Below are 17209 nucleotides of genomic sequence, written 5' to 3'. Positions count from 1 at the left end.
TTGTGGTCATATATCCTTTCATGCAAATCCAAACAACAGAATGGCTTTAAAAAGAAAACTTGATCAAAATCAGAGAACTGCAGGTAACAATTCTATAACCTATGTTACACTTAAATTAAAAAGGAGAAAACATGCTCCTTTTAAAACTCTCAAAAAGTGCCCAAATAACAATACTGAGCTCCCAAACAAAAGAGGTTTGATTTTTTTTTTTTAATGTAAGCAAAAATAAAGCATTGAAGCTTTATGAAGAAAAGAGTTCTCCTCAACTTTGCTAATATAGTCGATGTAATAACTTAAAATAATTTCCCTACCGATACTGGAAATAAATTCTACTACAATCATGTGAATGCCAGTTCCTGGCATATTTCTGCATCCAGATTCATTAGTCTCCTTAATGGAGCCCATCATTTTTCCAATGGCTTTCTCCTTTCTTTAAACCCTAACCCTGAAATTCTATAACCAGTTATGTCACATGGCTTCCCTGAGGCACAAAGGTACCAAACTCTATAATTAACTATCGAGGAATGATAAATATGCTCTCTATTTATATTAAAAGATTTTAATTCTTTTGGGCTACAGTTAGAAAAAAAAAACAAAAAACCCCAGAAAGCTTAATACTTACTCTGCAGTGGGAACCGCAGCCCTTCTTGCAAAAAGCGAAACCAAACAAGGGAAATGTTGAGTTGCAGCATGCATGACCTGGCAGCACCAATTAATAATAATAAAAAAAAAAATTCCAGACTAGAAAAATATTCAGAGCTGTATCCCATTCACTCTGAATCTTTTTTTTTTTTTCTTTTTTGGTTAATAACCGGCGTAAACAATTAGAAAAAAAAAAAACCTATGGGAATACATCATTGGGGCTTTTCTGGAAACCTAGTCACAAAAGGCATTTCGGTCAAGCTGAGATCAGGATAACTGGTCTGCAATTTCCTATGTATACACCTGGGGAGTGGGATTTGCCCTTGAATGTGATGTCAAGCAATATATAAAAACATACATGACCTCTGAGAAGTCACCTTTTCTGAACTGTATTACTCTACTCTGAGTTAGAGATCTTTATCCTCACAAACAAAAATTGCTCTCAACTCTGGAAAAAAAAAAACCCATTAATCAAAGTTAGCAGCTCTTACTAGACATGGCCAAGATGAGCCTGGCTTCCTTCTGTAGATGTGCCACCTTGCTGTGGTTCCCCAGGCAAGGGAGAGGAGACCTTGCATGGAAGTCAAAGGAAAAGATGTGGCGTGAACAGAGGGCGGCTCACTGTTACCCCTTCCTAGAGCTTGGAATTTCTTACCCAAGTTTACTAAAAGTCAAACTTTTCAGGGTGGAAGTTAACTTTATTTTTGGGCATATGTCGCATGTAAAACTACTAGACCTTGAACTATTATAGTCCTTGAAATAGAAAACTATATCAGATGATAACTTTATAGAGAAAAAAAGTTTTTGATAGTCTTGCATCTAGAAAGGCTGGATTTTACCTATTTATTTACCTTACAAGATGGTTTTTACGGTATCAAGACTCCTCAAACCACCTTCAAACCACATCGCAAGAAAAGGGAGTATGTGCTTCCTATATCATTTTGTGGAGCCTAAAGTGGCACAAACTGAAAAGACATATTCCATCAGTAAAAGCTAATCATGGGAGACTCCGGCTACATCAAAAGGTGTTCGATATATTCTGGACAACTTCATTTTTTTTCTTTCATTCTCTGTCTGCAGGTCGAGCAAGCTATACAGAATAGAGTAAGCTATCAATAAGAGGACTGTGGTTGAATTTTCACAGCACTTAAAAATCACCAAAACAATAATCTCCATTGAAAAGTAAAGCTTTTTGAAAACTGAGATGCTGAATTTTTTATATATCAAGTCAACTTAAGCAGCAGCAATCAAGACTAACAGATCTTATCATGTTAAGGAAAAGGGCTTTCAAAATGGGTTAAGACAACTGAAAATAGGCAAAATATTTGCTAGTAGGCAAACCTTAGAAAAACCAATTCAAATAGGAATACAGTATATTAGAATCATATAAATTATATCTTTATAAAGATTAAAAAAATGCAGCATGAATCTGCAACAAATTTAAGAGGATGTCAATTTAAACATACTTGCTCCGTATGGCAGAGATCTATTGCATCCCAGCCAGCTCTGGCAGTCGCACATGTCCTGAAGGATCTTTACATCATAGGAACGGTGACACACTGGTATGGAGCACAGAGAATGAACATCCAGGAATTACTATTCAAAATGAAATGAAACTAACAGGGCTGGTGGAGCTCATATGAAATTCTGATTTAATTATTCCTCAGTAAACACTCATTTGCTCTCTTGAAATCAGGAATTTCAAATGCTCTTTGCAGATGTACCACTTGGTGTTGTGAATGATCACATTTAAATTTAGTTTGATTTGCAAACATTTTCAAAACTTATAGGGCTCTGTAAGCTGCAATGGAAGGTGACAGATGGCAGAAAGGGAGTGAATGAAACTGACTATAGTTCTGATATGTTGCTTTTAAGTTCACAAAATTTTGGCTTTCTTAGCAAAAACTTAGGAAACCACAAGTGGTTTCAAAAAGTAAAATCTTATTTTTAATCACTCTTAAATTATTCAGTAAGCAAATAAACTTTATTATATTACTTGGGCCATGTTCCCTGCTGCCATAATTCCCCTCAGTTAATGAATTTTTAAGAGTTGCTACATTTTAATCAACCAAACAGTTCTGGCCATGCAAGATGAGTAACAGGGACGGACCATGTTAGGCCAAAAATAACAAAAGGCAGACTAAAAAGTTATGGAAAACTGTTTGTTTGAAATGCCAAGGTATTTGATGAATGTGTATAAAGTTATTAAATTCCACCAAAGTTAAAAACAAAAAGCTACATATTCCCTCCCCTCAAAAGAAAAAATCAGAAAAAAGCCCCAGATTTCAAAACAATCACCTGTGCCTAAGGTCTCCTGTCCCCCAACATCATCTTATAGAGCCGCCTCTTTGGTATCTGGTCAGAGTCTAACCTGTATCAAGTATTTCCAGATACGGCATGTCTAACACCTATACCACGCAGCACCGAAGGTTGCAATTAAGAGGCAACAACTTTTGAATGAATTTCTTCTACAGTTTTAAAATGGGATTTAAAGTCCTGTCCAAGTTTGACAAAGAAAACTTGTTTTAAAAACCCCAAGGTGAAAAATAAAAGCATGGCATTTTAAATCCAATTGTTACAAAGATTATGGTTTAATCAAGCAGACTTCAATGCCGACGCCGCTGTTTTGAGCATGCAACACACCACTGTTATCGTCAATGCCTGGCATGTTTCATCACCGTGCCACTCTTTTTTTCCCAGCCTCAGGACCCCGCTCCCCTTAATAAACGGCATTATAAAAAGGTAAAATCTAGAGTTAGTGGCAAAAATCTTCACAGTAACTTGTTAATAGAGTCGTCAATGGCTGTCGAGGGCATCAGTCAACTGGACCCTGGAAAATCAATTTGATGCAGTTCTGTTCCCCAAGCAGCTGCGTGGCACAGAAAGGACAGGCAGCATGAAATGCGTGAGTTCCGTGAGGCAGTGGGATCTGAGACCAATATTTTGCAGACTTCTCTGAGCACACGTGTCCGCAAGGGGTGAAAGCATGAGTGGGCGGTCCTGCGTCTACATAAAAGCCCGCCTCGCAGCCGAGCCAGAGAGGCACGTAGGGGCCCACAGTCCTGCACATGGGACACTCCCTCTCGTTGGCCTCCGTGTCGCTCCGATGGCCCCAGTTGTGGTAGCCGTGCACGTGCCCGCAGCTGAGGTATGCCCAGGGCTGCTTCTCCTCCACCACCTCCTTCCTGTTGATGCTGGGGAAGGCCAAGGTGTTGAGCCCCACGGGACACTGCGGCCGGGCGGCGTTGATCTCCTGCCGCAGGGCTTCGATGTGCTTCTGGGTCGGGGTGTGAAAGAGGCCATCTGCCGTCCTCCAGAGCAGGGTGGCCCCGCACAGGTCGATGAGGGAGCCATCCTGCAGGACGTTGGTCTCACTTTCCACCTACAAGTTTGACAGACATGCCTTTTAAAAGCAAAATTTGGCAAACCATGCTAATGTGCTTTCCTCTTAAAGATCATCTTTGAAGTAAACACGGGGGCAGTTTATTCCATGGCCTCCCTGAAAAACAGAACTAGGAGGGTAACTCACCCTTCCTGAGCCTTCCTTTCCTCATCTGAACACTGGATATAAATCTTTTACGTGATACACACAAAGCCCTAAGCATGGATACATTTACTTTGCTCGTTCAATTGATGTAGTGGTTATTTTAACAAACTTCACAGATCTCCCTAGATTTTTATTTTTCCTTCTGAAGTCAACAACACAACCCCACCTTGGTCTCATAAGGGACAGGAGATGTCCAACCAGTCCAGCTGGTGAAGATTCACGCTCATTTCAACCAGAGCTGATCCAGAAGACCCTTGGGGGACTCCGCAGTAAATACTGCAGTGGTGTAAACAACTCCTGGTGACCCTCCGCTTCACACAATCTATCAGTTATCCTGCATTCCTAAGGTCTGGAGCAGGAGCGTTCACTGTGAGCTTCGGAACATCATTTAAAAGACTGGCTGTGCTACACACCAAGTACTCACAGGACTGATTAACAGCTGACAAGCAGCACAGTTAGATGTGGTCTGTAGGAACCTGACCCCTGCCTCCGTGTGCCACCTGTGCTCTACGGATGCACTCAGGTGAACTGCCCTCTCGCATGTGCATGAGTGACCTCTGCCTAGAATTCTCTATCCCAGCTCACCCCACCCCTAGTCTACCCTGGGGCCTGGCAAACTCGCAAGCATCATTCAGGGCTCACTTGGATGGCACTTTGCCTGGAAGTTGTCCTTTAATGACAACAGCAGTTCTTCTCCAATAAAGTATCAAATACTGGTAGTTAGAAAAAGTTAAAATCCCAACAAAATGATGAATCTTAATACTTTACAGGAAACACATGGTGACCTCTTTTGAACAGCCTTTAAGTTGCTAAAGCTCTCTCCTCACTCCACTGCTACCCTGAACATCTCCTGGTCTCCTCCCTTCTTGCTGGGTGTCAGAAGCCTCCCTTCCCTTCCTGACCACAGATAATTCTCAGGGGAGGTCTCATCTCTGCATGAAACTGTGTAAGAAGAAGTACACTGCTATGGTAATAAACTGGAGTTTGGGCTACGTTTTTCTTTTTTTTTCCTTATAATATTTTTTATTCGTTACTTTTTCTTTATAAATATATTTTATTAAAATACACACAAACGTTTTGTTTTTTTATCTTATTCATGATATCTAGATTGATTACATTATGGTCTGAGAATACAGTTCATATGACTTCAATCTTCTGAAATTTTTTTTTTAATTTTTATTTTATATTGGAATATAGTTGATTAACAATGTTGTGTTAGTTTCAGGTGTACAGCAAAGAGATTCAGTTATACATATACCTGTATCTATTCTTTTTCAAATTCTTTTCCCATTTTGGTTATTAAAGAATATTGAGCAGAGTTCCCTGTGGTATAAAGTATGTCCTTGTTGGTTATCTATTTTAAGTAAAGTAGTGTGCACATGTCAATCCCAATTTATTCCCCCCCACCTTTCCTCTTTGGTAACCACAAGTTTGTTTTCTAAGTAGGTGGATCTGTTTCTGTTTTGTAAATAAGTTCATTTGTATTGTTTTTTTTTTTAAGATTTTGCATATAAGTGATATCATATGATATTTCTCTTTCTCTGACTTACTTCATTTAGCATGATAATCTCCAGGTCCATCCATGTTGCTGCAAAGGGCATTATTTCATTCTTTTTAATGGCTGAGTAATATTCCATTGTACATATGTATCACATTCTTCTTTATCCATTCACCTGTTGAAGGACATTCAGGTTGCTTCCATGTCTTGAGTACTGTAAACAGTGCTGCAATGAATATTGGGGTGCATGTAACCTTCTGAATCATGAATTTCTCTGGATGTATGTCCAGAAGTAGGACTGCTTGGATTACATGGTAACTCTACTTTTAGTTTCTTAAGGAACCTTCATACTGTTCTCCATAGTGGCTGTACCAATTTACATTTCCACCAACAGTGTAGGAGGGTTCCCTTTTCTCCACACCCTCTCCAGCATCTATTATTTGTAGACTTTTTGATGATGGCCATTCTGACTGGTGTGAGGTGATATCTCATTGTAGTTTTGATTTACACTTTCCTAATAATTAGCGATGTTGAGCATCTTTTCATGTACTTTTTGGCCATCTGTCTTTTTTTGGAGAAATGTCTATTTAGGTATTCTGCTCATTTTCTGATTGTGTTGTTTGTTTCTTTTTGATGTTGAGCTTCATGAGCTGTTTGTAAATTTTGGAGATTAATCCCTTGTGGGTTGCATCGTTTGCAAATGTTTTATCCTATTCTGTGGGTTGTCTTTTTGTTTTGTTTATGGTTTCCTTTGCTGTGCAAAAGCTTTTGAGTTAAATTAAGTCCCATTTATTTATTTTTGTTTTTCCATTACTCTAAGAGATGGATCAAGAAAGATTTATGTCAAAGAGTGTTCTGCTTATGTTTTCCTCTAAGAGTTTTATACTATCAGGCCTTACATTTAGGTCTTTAATCCATTTTGAGTTTATTTTTATGTATAGTGTTAAAGAATGTTCTAATTTCATTCTTTTATATGCAGCTGTCCAGTTTTCCCAATACCATTTATCGAAGAGACTGTCTTTTCTAGATTGTATAGTTTTGTCTTCTTTGTCACAGATTAATTGACGATAGGTGTGTGGGATTATTTCTGGGCTTTCTACCCTATTCCACTGACCTATATTTGTTTTGTGCCAGTCCATACTGTTCTGATGACTTTAGCTTTGTAGTATAGTCTGAAGGCAGGAAGCATAAATCCTTGAGCTCTGTTTTTCTTTCTCAGGATTGCTTTGGTTATTTGGGGTCTTTTGTGTCTTCATACAATTAAAAACTTTTTTGTTCTAGTTCTGTGAAAAATGCCATTGGTAATTTGAAAGAGATTGCATTGAATCTGAAGATTGCCTTGGGTAGTATAGTCATTTTCACAATACTGATTATTCCAAACCAACAACATGGTATATTTCTCCATCTGTTTGTGTCATCTTTATTTTCTTTCATCAGTGTCTTATAGTTTTCTGAGTAAAGGTATTTTGCCACCTTAGGTAGATTTATTCCTAGGTATTTTATTCTTTTTGTTGTGATGGTAAATGGGATGTTTCTTTACCTTTCTGATCTTTCATTGTTAGTGTATAGAAATGCAACAGATTCTTGTGTTCTAATTTTGTATCCAGCAACTTTACCAAATTCTTTGATGAGCTCTAGTAGTTTTCTGGCAGCATCTTTAGGATTTTCTAGGTACAGCATCATGTCATTTGCAAACAGTGACAGTTTTATTTCTTCTTTTCCAATCTGGACTCCTTTTATTTATTTATTTTCTTCTGGTTGCCATGGCTAGGACTTCCGAAACTACACTAAATAAAAGTGGCGAGAGTGGACATCCCTGACTTGTTCATGATCTTAGAGGAAATGCTTTCAGCTTTTCACCATTGAGTATGTTAGCTGTAGGCTTGTCATATATGACCTTTATTATGCCCACCCTCTCAAAAGTTTTTATCCAAAATGGATGTTGAATTTTATCAAAAGCTTTTCCTGCACCTATTGAGATCATATGGTTTTTATTCTTCAATTTGTTGACATGGTGCATTACACTGACTGATTTGCAGATATTAAAAAATTCTTGCATCCCTGGGAGAAATCCCACTTGATCATAGTGTATGATCCTTTCAATGTATTGTAAGGTTTGCTAGTATTTTGTTGAAGATGTTTGCATCTATGTTCATGAGTGATACTGGCCTGTAATTTTCTTTTTGTGTGTGTTATATCTTTGTCTGGTTCTGGGTATCAGGGTAATGGTGGCCACAGAGAATGACTTTGGGAGTGTTCCTTCCTCTGCAATTTTTTGGAATAGTTTCAGAAGGATAGGTGTTAACTCTTCCGAAATCGATAGAATTCACCTGTGAAGCTGTCTGCTCCTGGACTTTTGCTTCTTGGAAGTTTTTCAATTACTGATTCAGTTTCAGCACGGTAATTTGTGTATTCATATTTTCTATTTCTTCCTGGTTCAGTCTTGGAAAGTTGTACCATTCTAAGAATTTGTTCATTTCTTCTAGGTTGTCTATTTTGTTGGCATCTAGTTGCTTGTAGCAGTCTCTTATGATCCTTTGTATTTCTGTGGTGTTGGTTATAACTTCTCCTTTTTCATTTCTAATTTTATTGATTTGGGCCCTCTCCCTTTTTTCTTGATGAGTTTGGCTAATGGTTTATGAATTTTGTTTATCTTCTCAAAGAATCAGCTTTTTACTTTCATTGTTCTTTTCTACTGTTTTCTTCATCTCTATTTCATTTATTTCTGCTCTGACCTTTATGATTTCTTTCATTCTACTAACTTTGCGTTTTGTTTGTTTTTCTTTCTCTAGTTGCTTTAGGTGTAAGGTTACTTGTTTCAGATTTTTCTTGTTTCCTGAGGTAAGACTGTATTGCTATAAACTTCCCTCTTAGAACTGCTTTTGTTGCATCCCATAGGTTTTGGACCATCGTGCTTTCATTTTCATTTGTCTCTAAGTATTTTTTTTGATTTCCTCTTTGATTTCTTCAGTGATCCATTGGCTGGTTAGTAACATATTGTTTAGTCTCCATGTGTTTGTTTTTTATAGTTTTTTTCTTGTAGTTGATTTCTAATCTCATAGAGTTGTGGTCGGAAAAGATACTTGATATGATTTCAATTTCCTTAAATTTACTGAGGATCAGCTTGTGTTCCAGCATTTGATCAATCCTGGAGAATGTTCCACGTGCACTTGAAAAGAATGTGTAATCTGCTGCTTTTGGATGGAAGGCTCTATAAATATCAACTTAGTATATCTGGTCTAATGTATCATTTAAGGCCTTTTTGAATTTCTGTCTCAATGATCTGTCCCTTGGTGTAAGTGTGGTACTGAAGTCTCCTACTATTATTGTGTTACTGTCAATTTCCCCTTTTATGGCTGTTAGCAGTTGCCTTATATATTGAGGTGCTCATATGTTAGGTGTATAAATATTTACAGTTGTTATATCTTCTTCTTGGATTGATTCCTTGATCATTATGTAGTGTCCTTCTTTGTCTCTTGTACCGGTCTTTATTTTAAAGTCTATTTTGTCTGATATGAGTATTGCTACTCTGGCTTTCTTTTGCTTTCCATTTGCATGGAATATCTTTTTCCATCGCCTCACTTTCAGTCTGTATGTGTCCCTAGACCTGAAGTGGGTCTCTTGGAGACAGCATATATACAGGTCTTGTTTTTTGTATCCATTCAGCCAGTGTATGTCTTCTGGTTGAAGCATTTAATCTGTTTTCATTTAAGGTAATTATTGATATGTATGTTCTTATTGCCATTTTGTTAACTGTTTTGGATTTGTTTTTGTAGGTCTTTTCTCTCCCCTTTTATTCTCTTGTGACTTCGTGTTATGTTTTGGATTCCTTTTACTTTTTTGTGTGTGTATCTGTTGTAGATTTTCAGTTTGTGTTTACCATGAGGTTTTGATATAGCAGTCTATATATAAATAAGATTGTTTTAGTTTTAAATGCAGTCTGTATATAAATAAGATTCTTTTAATTTCAAATGCATTTCCAATATCCTGCATTTGTACTTTCCTCTTCTCATGATTGCTGGTTTTGATATCATATTTGTGTGTGGATGATTTCCTACCTTTACTGGTGAGTTTTTCCATTCATAATATTCTTGTTTTGGCCTTTTTTTTTTCTTTTTCTTTTTTCTCTTTCTCTGCCTAGAGAAGTTTCTTTAGCCTTTGTTGCAAAGCTGGTCTGGTGATGCTGAATTCTCTTAGCTTTTGCTTGTCTGTAAAGCTAATCTGAATGAGAGCCTTGCTGGGTAAAGTATTCTTGGTTGTAGGTTCTTCCCTTTCATCACTTTAAGTATGTCATGACACTCCCTTCTGGCCTGCAGAGTTTCTTGTGAAAAATCAGCTGATAACATACAAGGGATTTCCCTTAAGGTTATTTGTTGCTTTTTCCTTGTTGCTTTGTTCCTTGTTATAGATGGATAGACAGACAAACAGACAAAAATTAAAGATAATTTGATTACTACGTGTCTTGGCATGTTCCTCCATGGGTTTATCCTGCCTGGGACTTTCTCTCCTTTCTGGACTTGGATGACTGTTTCTCATGTTAGGGAAGTTGTCAGCTGTTATCTCTTCAAATATTTTCTCAGGTCCTTTCTCTCTCTCTTCTCCATCTGGGACTCCTATAATGTGAATGTTGGTGCACTTAATTTTGTCTCAGAGGTCTCTGAGACTGTCCTCATTTCTTTTTTCTTTATTTTGTTCCACAGCAGTGATTTCCACCATTCTGTCTTCCTGCTTATTTATCTGTTTTTATGCCTCAGTTATTCTGCTATTGATTCCTTCTATTATATTTTTATTTCAGTTCTTGTATTGTTCATCTCTTTGTTCTTTAGGTCGTCTAGGTTTTTGTTAAATATTTCTTGTATCTTCTCAGTATGTGCCTCCATTCTTTTTCTGAGATGTTGGATCATTTTTATTATCATTACTCTGAATTGTTTTCGGCTAGATTGCCTATCTCCTCTTCATTTAATTGTTCTTCTGGGGTTTTATCTTGTTCTTTCATCTGGGAAGTAGTCCTTTGCCATCTAATTTCATGTGAACTTCTGTGATTGCAGTTTCTATTCCACAGGCTGCAAGGTTGTAGTTCTTCTTCCTTCTGCTGTCTGCTTCCTGGTGGATGAGGCTGGCACCCAAGAGGCTTGTGCAGGCTTCCTGGTGGGAGGGACTGGTCCTGCCCACTGGTGGGCAGGGCTGTGTCAAGAGGTGTGTTTAGCATGTAGCTGTGTGCTCAGGAAGACTTTAAGCAGCCTGTTTGCTGATGGCTGGGTCTGTGTCCCAGCTCTGTTGGTTGTTTGGCCTGAGGCATCCCAGCACTGGAGCCTTCAGGCTGTTGCGTAGGGCCAGGTCTTGGTGAGAAAACTGTGGTCTCCAGGAGGGATCACACCAGTGAGTACTCCTCAAAATTGCCACCAGTTGTGTCTCTGTCCCCAGTGAGCCACCGCTGCCCCCTGCCTACATAGGAAATCCTCCAATACTAGCAGGTAGATCTGGTCAGGCTCTTATGAGGTCACTGCTTTTTCTCCTAGCTTCTGATGTGCACAAGACCTTGCGTGTGTGCTCCAAGAGTGGAGTTTCTGTTTCCCCCAGTCCTTTAAAGGGGTTTGGTCACAGGACTTCCAAAGGCAGATTTTCTGGGGGCTCTCCTCCCATTTTCAGATTCCCAGGCTGGGGAGCCTGATGTGCGGCTCAGAACTTTCACTCCTGTGGGAGAACCTCAGCAACATAATTGTTTTCCAGTTGGTGGGTCATCCACCTGGTGGGCATGGGATTTGATTTTATCATGATGGTGACCCTCATACAGTCCTGCTGTGGCTTCTATATCTTTGGATGTAGGATATCTTTTTTTGGTAGGTTCCAGCATTTTTTTGTTGATGGTTATTGAACAGTTAGTTGTGATTTTTGTGTTTTCATAAGAACAGGTGAGCTCACATTCTTCTACTCCACCATCCTGTTTCCGCCCCCTAAGACACGTTGTTGAACAACCACTCTTTTCCTTCCTGTGTGGCAGTTATTGGTAAACAATGTCTTATAAATATTGAGCTTACGGTCTTCTATTTTCCATATATTCTTGACTCTCATGTCTAGGATAGGGGTCCTTCTGAGTGACTCCTGTGCCTTCCAGTACTTTCTCTATGACTCTGCTCATCACACAATATTCTAATGATTTGTCGCCTCACCTTAACCTTTTCCAGACTCCACAATTTGAGGGCAGAGCCCTGGGCATCCTGGTCAGTGCCAGATTCCCCGCTCCTAGCTCCTGCTTAGTCATGGTAACTAATTATGGACTGCTCCTGGGTACAGCATTGCTCCAATCTTACTCAGTTCTCATAATAACCCTAAAGGCTATGTACTAGCATTATTCCAGTTACATGGATGTGAGGCCAGGTACAGAGAGGTCAAGTCACTGATTCAAGACCGCAGAGCTACTAAGTGGTAGACCAGGACTTGGACATATGGCCTAACTCCAGAACCATTAATAAATACACAATGGCTGCTCAAACAGTAGCCTGTTTTCCCTCTTAGCTGTTATTTTTATGTGCTCTTTCTATCTGTAAACAAAATATATGAACGAGAGTTGGCAAGAAACTCATCCTGTGATGTGCCCTCCTGGACACCAGTGTATGCTTTCTATCTGCCTAGGGAGGCAATGCTCTGGTGATAGTGAAAGCCAAGTGTGACTCCTCACAAGATGGTGCCAAGTAGAAGCCAGGAGTTCAGCTTTAAAGCAGGAGAACCTGAGTTTCAATCCCATCTGCTGCCACCTAATTCTGTGACTGGGCAATATTTAATGTTTCTCTGCTAAGCCTTCCTCATCTATAAAATGGGGATAATTCCACTTTTCTGACATGGCTGATGTGCAGATTAAATGAACTAATATCTATGAAATGTTAATGCAGTGTCTGCACCCAGCAAACGTACACTGACTTCTTACTACTGCTGTTATAACGATCAATAATTAGTTTGGCCAACCTAGCCCAGTTTTGTATAAAATTATCCTATGGTCAGAAACAAAGTTATTAGGGAAAACAGCTTTCACATTTTCTTCCCTATTTACAATCTCTTGGAAAGTGTTTAAAGAAAGTTATTGAATTTGTTTGGCTTTCTCAGAAAATGCTTTTCATATTTACTCAGCTATGATGCTCCAAGATTGGGCTTTATCATAAAAGGAAGAAGCTATACATGCAGCTGAATAATGATGCAAACTAGAAATAAAAGTAATTCTCTAAAAAACAAACATCCAGTAAAGAATAGCAAACCAGTTTAGTAAAATAGTCCCCCATCTTCTTTTTCCACCTTAGAAACATTGGGTTATCATCCTTCTCTCTGAAAAATGCTAGATCACATCCTCTATTCCCTATATGTTTGCTTTGGTGGTTTGGAAGAAAACATTTGTTTTCTCTTGTTGTAGCTTCCATCTAACAGTTAATTAAAAGTACTGGGGTGGAAAGTTTATTAAGAACCTTTAGTGCTGTGCCACGTCTATGGCAAGATCAGAAACCCAAAGCTTCCTATTTAAGGTATTAAAATTACTCTGCATTGAAGAAAGGGTTAAAAATCCAACAGCTTTAGGGCATTTGGGATAAGTAGTCATATTTACAGAAAAAATACAAACATGCCAAGTCAATGTACTATATGAACTATTTCAAGTAAAAAGCTGTAACTATAGCTTTGGTGAATTATTTAGGGAATTATATATTAATTTCTTACTATGAACTCAAGAAAAAAAAAGCTAACTTAATTATCTTTTAGTTCCAGAAAGTCTAGTAAATAATTCTATAGTTCATAACGTTTACTAATTAGTCTTAGACCGCTTTTTACTAATTAGTCTTAGACCAATTTTTCCAAATTAGTAAAGTTTTACACTAAAAATAAGTTTATTCTTCTTAGAGTGAATTTAAGCAGAATTCTATGGTAAAGTATATTAATAAGATTATGGTCTTAAGGTCGTAAGGAGCAAAACTACCACTTTTCTTCCACTATTGGAAAAACTTAATCCTGAAAGGGAATAACGCCATTTCCCTCTTACTTTCAGAGGCTCAGAAAATTCTTATTCTCCTAGGTCAGTGGTACACAGCCCTAAGACCTGTACAAAGATTTTGAATTTCAGGGGAGAAAAATGATAGTTTTCAACTTAGGTGTTTGTAGTTTCACGCATTTTTTGCTTGAAGTCCACTCACCAGCTTTCCCCTTTGCTGCGCAGACCTGGTCTCTCGCAAGGTGTACACGTCTCCACAGACGGAGATCTCACGCCAGACCCCGGGCTGGGACTCCTCAGTGAAGCCCCCTCTCGGATGCATCACCAAAACGCCATTGGTCGTGAGCCCATCCATGTGGCCGTCAGGGTTTTTCCACTTTGCCGCCTTTTCCTGGACAGCATATCACAGAAAAGATTATGTTCAACAGAAAAAGATTCTAGAATCTCTTTAAAATATTGGGTAAGGGCAGAGGGGAGAAAAGTGAGGAATTTTCATTTTCTACTTAAAGCTAATAATCAGAAGGATAAAATATGCAGTTAGTCCGACAAAATGAAAGAAGTGTGAAAATAGATGAATGATTTATCGCTGGAGACACATTATGCTTATCTTGGGCGCTTAAAAAACAAAACCTGATACCTGAACCTCTTCCTCAGAGATTCTTTTTCAGACCACCCCCCCACTCCCAGGTGATTCCAGGAATCCAGTATGTATTCTTCAATTCTATTTGTGCAGTGCTTTCATTCTATTGTTTAAAAATGTTTTATGTGAACTCATTGTTAGGAAATACTAGATGGAAGAGAAAAAAAATTTTTTTTTATTAATCAAAATTTCAAAATTAAGCCAACAAGTTGTGGCCACTATGTTTTGTTTTCATATGAATCAGTTTATATCATCAAGGGTGGAAGGCACAAGTGGCTGGTTATAACGGCAGGACAGATGCTCTTGGACACCTGGCCACAGTGATTTCTTTTTCTTCCCTGGGGACAGAGCTACATATTGTTCACATGACTCAGATAAATCTGATTAGGATAAGCCAGTTATGACTGGCTTAGGGGTGGGCATGTGACTGAGTTCTGGCCAACGAGACCTGAGTGAGTCTTCTGGGAAGCTTCCTGGAAAGGTTTCTTTGCTCTTTAAAAAGAGATGAGGAAGAAACAGTGTCTTTGCTGCCCCTTCTTCAGCAGGAAGTTGTCATGCCGCAGTGGGAATGGAAAGCAGCCAGCCCACCCACACCAGGACCTCACCTAAGGAAGCTGATGTGCCCAGAGGCAGAGGGCAAGACGGAACCAACCTGGCTCCCTGGATGTCACAGAAGCACTACATCAACCCTGCAGCTGGCCTTCCTGGGTGCTTCTTGTAATGTGGGATGATGATACATTTTTATTACCATTTAGGCCATTTTAAGTGAGTTTTTTTTTGCCCTGCGAAAGTATCCTGATTCAAAAAGGGGCTACATTAAAACTGGATAGTCACTAAAACCATGGGATCTTACTGACATGGACATTCTATAAAGATATTTGTAGTCCGTTTTGTTCTTTGTGATATCACATAACACTCAATATGGAACAAAGCAAATACTACATAACAATTTTTTGAAAGAACAGATGAATAATATTTTCTTTTGAACCCCAATTATCTTGATCTGACCATTTGTTTTTCCTTCAGAAATAAACCCCCTTAAATCTACAGTAAATACATTATGTTACTACACATACTTTTAAAAAGTAATTACTGTGCATATTATAGATAATATAGCAGATATGGCAAATAACAAGTAATGACAATTATTTTCAGATTTTTAATAATAGCTTTTCAAAGTGGCCATATGAAAACTAAAATCTCAAAATCTGACCAGAAGCATTGTGCAAAGCAAATTTCGTGGCCACAATGAAATGTTACATATGATAATAATGGGTGTTTTTCTAGAAACAGTGTACTGATTAATAGTACTTACTCCAAGAAATATGTTTTTGGAAGAGTCGAATCCAGCTGCGAATATCCGTGCTGTGTAGGGCTCACTCCTGTCACAGACTATCCTGCAGGCGAACCTGGATATGGTGCTCTGCGTAATTTGCGTCTCCTCGTTGCTCTGACTGCCAGAAATCGTGTCTGTAACGACGAAGTCAATAGGGCTTTCTGTTGATCTGCCCACCTAAATAAATCAGATTATACTCATGATCCACTTGAAAAATATGATGTCACCACATTCACCACATGAAATGCGTGTTCAGGAGCCTTTAACATTCATTATCTCTACTATGAATGTCAGAACGTAGTGAAAAGATCTTTAGTTCGCTCCTTTTCTTGTTTAAGGGAGATGTTACGGTAACCAACCATCAGATTTTAAATGTTAAGGGAAAAAAAGCTCCATTTTCTATTCTAGAGGAAAACAGATCTCATTCCAGACAGGTGTATGACCAGGTATAAACATTATTACTTTCATGAAAATGATTTTTTTTCTTGTGTTTCCAGGTGGAAAAAAACAAGATTTTAAAGGAAGCCAGCAAACAAAAGCCGTGCTTCCCCTAATCTTGCCCAGCTCGAGGGACTGGTTTTCCACACTAAGTGAGTCCGCCAGTGACTCACAGCACAGGAGAACAGCCCTACCCCAGATATAAAAGACCCAATGCCTACTTCCATAACTCAGCGTAAATGAGAGTGATGTAAAGGGCTACACAAGTCAGCCCAAAGTTTTAGAGGCAGTCATACGAAAGTTTTAAAAAGCTGATCCTAACATTTCAATTTTGGATTTTTAAAAAATTCTCCTGGCAAAGTCTAAAAAGTTGCCAATAATATTTTATTGGCTTACTTTCCTTGGTAAGTTTAAGTGCTACCAGAAAGAATACATTTCATTGGCATGATCTTAGCGTTCTAACAAAGCTTTCCATATTCACTAAACCCAAATAAGACAGGTACTGTTGTGTCCTGTGAACTGGGAAGTATTTGTTTACAGGTAAGGAAATCCTCACAAGACATTAAACCACCTAGGTAATGATGTTCTATGAATCTCTAACTGGAAACTGTGATAAATGTTATACATGCCAAAGATATGTCTTAAATTCAAACAATTTATATGTAAACAAATCATTTCTTGTTAAATATGATATTGTTCTCTAACAACAGTGACGTTGATTCTGAAACTGTCAATGGAAGGAACACAAAGAGCCCCCAGTGTGTATGTATAAGGCCCCGAAAGTCAATTTCCTAGGTATCTTTATTCTGATCTCAAAATTCTATCTAAAACAAAAGCAATGTAATACTCTTTTTATCCAGCTGAATAAAGGTGAAATAAATAAATATAACAAAATGTATTTATCTTGCCTCATTTAGGCCTGCTTGCTTTGGAACAATATTATTAAATTTCTTTTGTAAATCTCACACATACATTTTCATGCAAAGACTATCTCTGTTAGACCAACAGACAACAGACATCTATTTTCTCTTGTTTTTTACAACCCTTAATTTCTTGTCCTATTGAAATGTGCCTGGAATAAACTAAACCACTTGGTTCACCTTGAACAGATGCATATTGCCTGAACGCATGGCTTTCAG

At 38.3% G+C, this 17209-nt stretch overlaps 1 protein-coding gene across 4 annotated transcripts in view; it reads right to left on the bottom strand.

The window, feature by feature from the left end:
* Window positions 1–549: 549 nt before the first annotated feature.
* PELI2 (pellino E3 ubiquitin protein ligase family member 2) overlaps window positions 550–17209 on the bottom strand; it is a 207269-nt gene continuing 190609 nt past the window's right edge. For all 4 annotated transcript variants that reach the window (XM_057731270.1, XM_057731273.1, XM_057731272.1 and 1 more), the window contains 3 exons: window positions 15612–15809; window positions 13859–14047; window positions 550–4024 (listed from right to left, as the gene is read on the bottom strand). In XM_057731270.1, coding sequence (XP_057587253.1) covers window positions 3458–4024; window positions 13859–14047; window positions 15612–15809 — 954 coding nt within the window. In that variant the 3' untranslated portion in view covers window positions 550–3457. The remainder of the gene's footprint in view (window positions 4025–13858; window positions 14048–15611; window positions 15810–17209) is intronic.

Source organism: Hippopotamus amphibius, chromosome 4 (assembly GCF_030028045.1).
Source record: "Hippopotamus amphibius kiboko isolate mHipAmp2 chromosome 4, mHipAmp2.hap2, whole genome shotgun sequence".
In the NCBI taxonomy this organism is placed as follows: domain Eukaryota; kingdom Metazoa; phylum Chordata; class Mammalia; order Artiodactyla; family Hippopotamidae; genus Hippopotamus; species Hippopotamus amphibius.
Note: the sequence above shows the minus strand (reverse complement) of the source record. Positions and strands in the feature narration are given on the sequence as shown.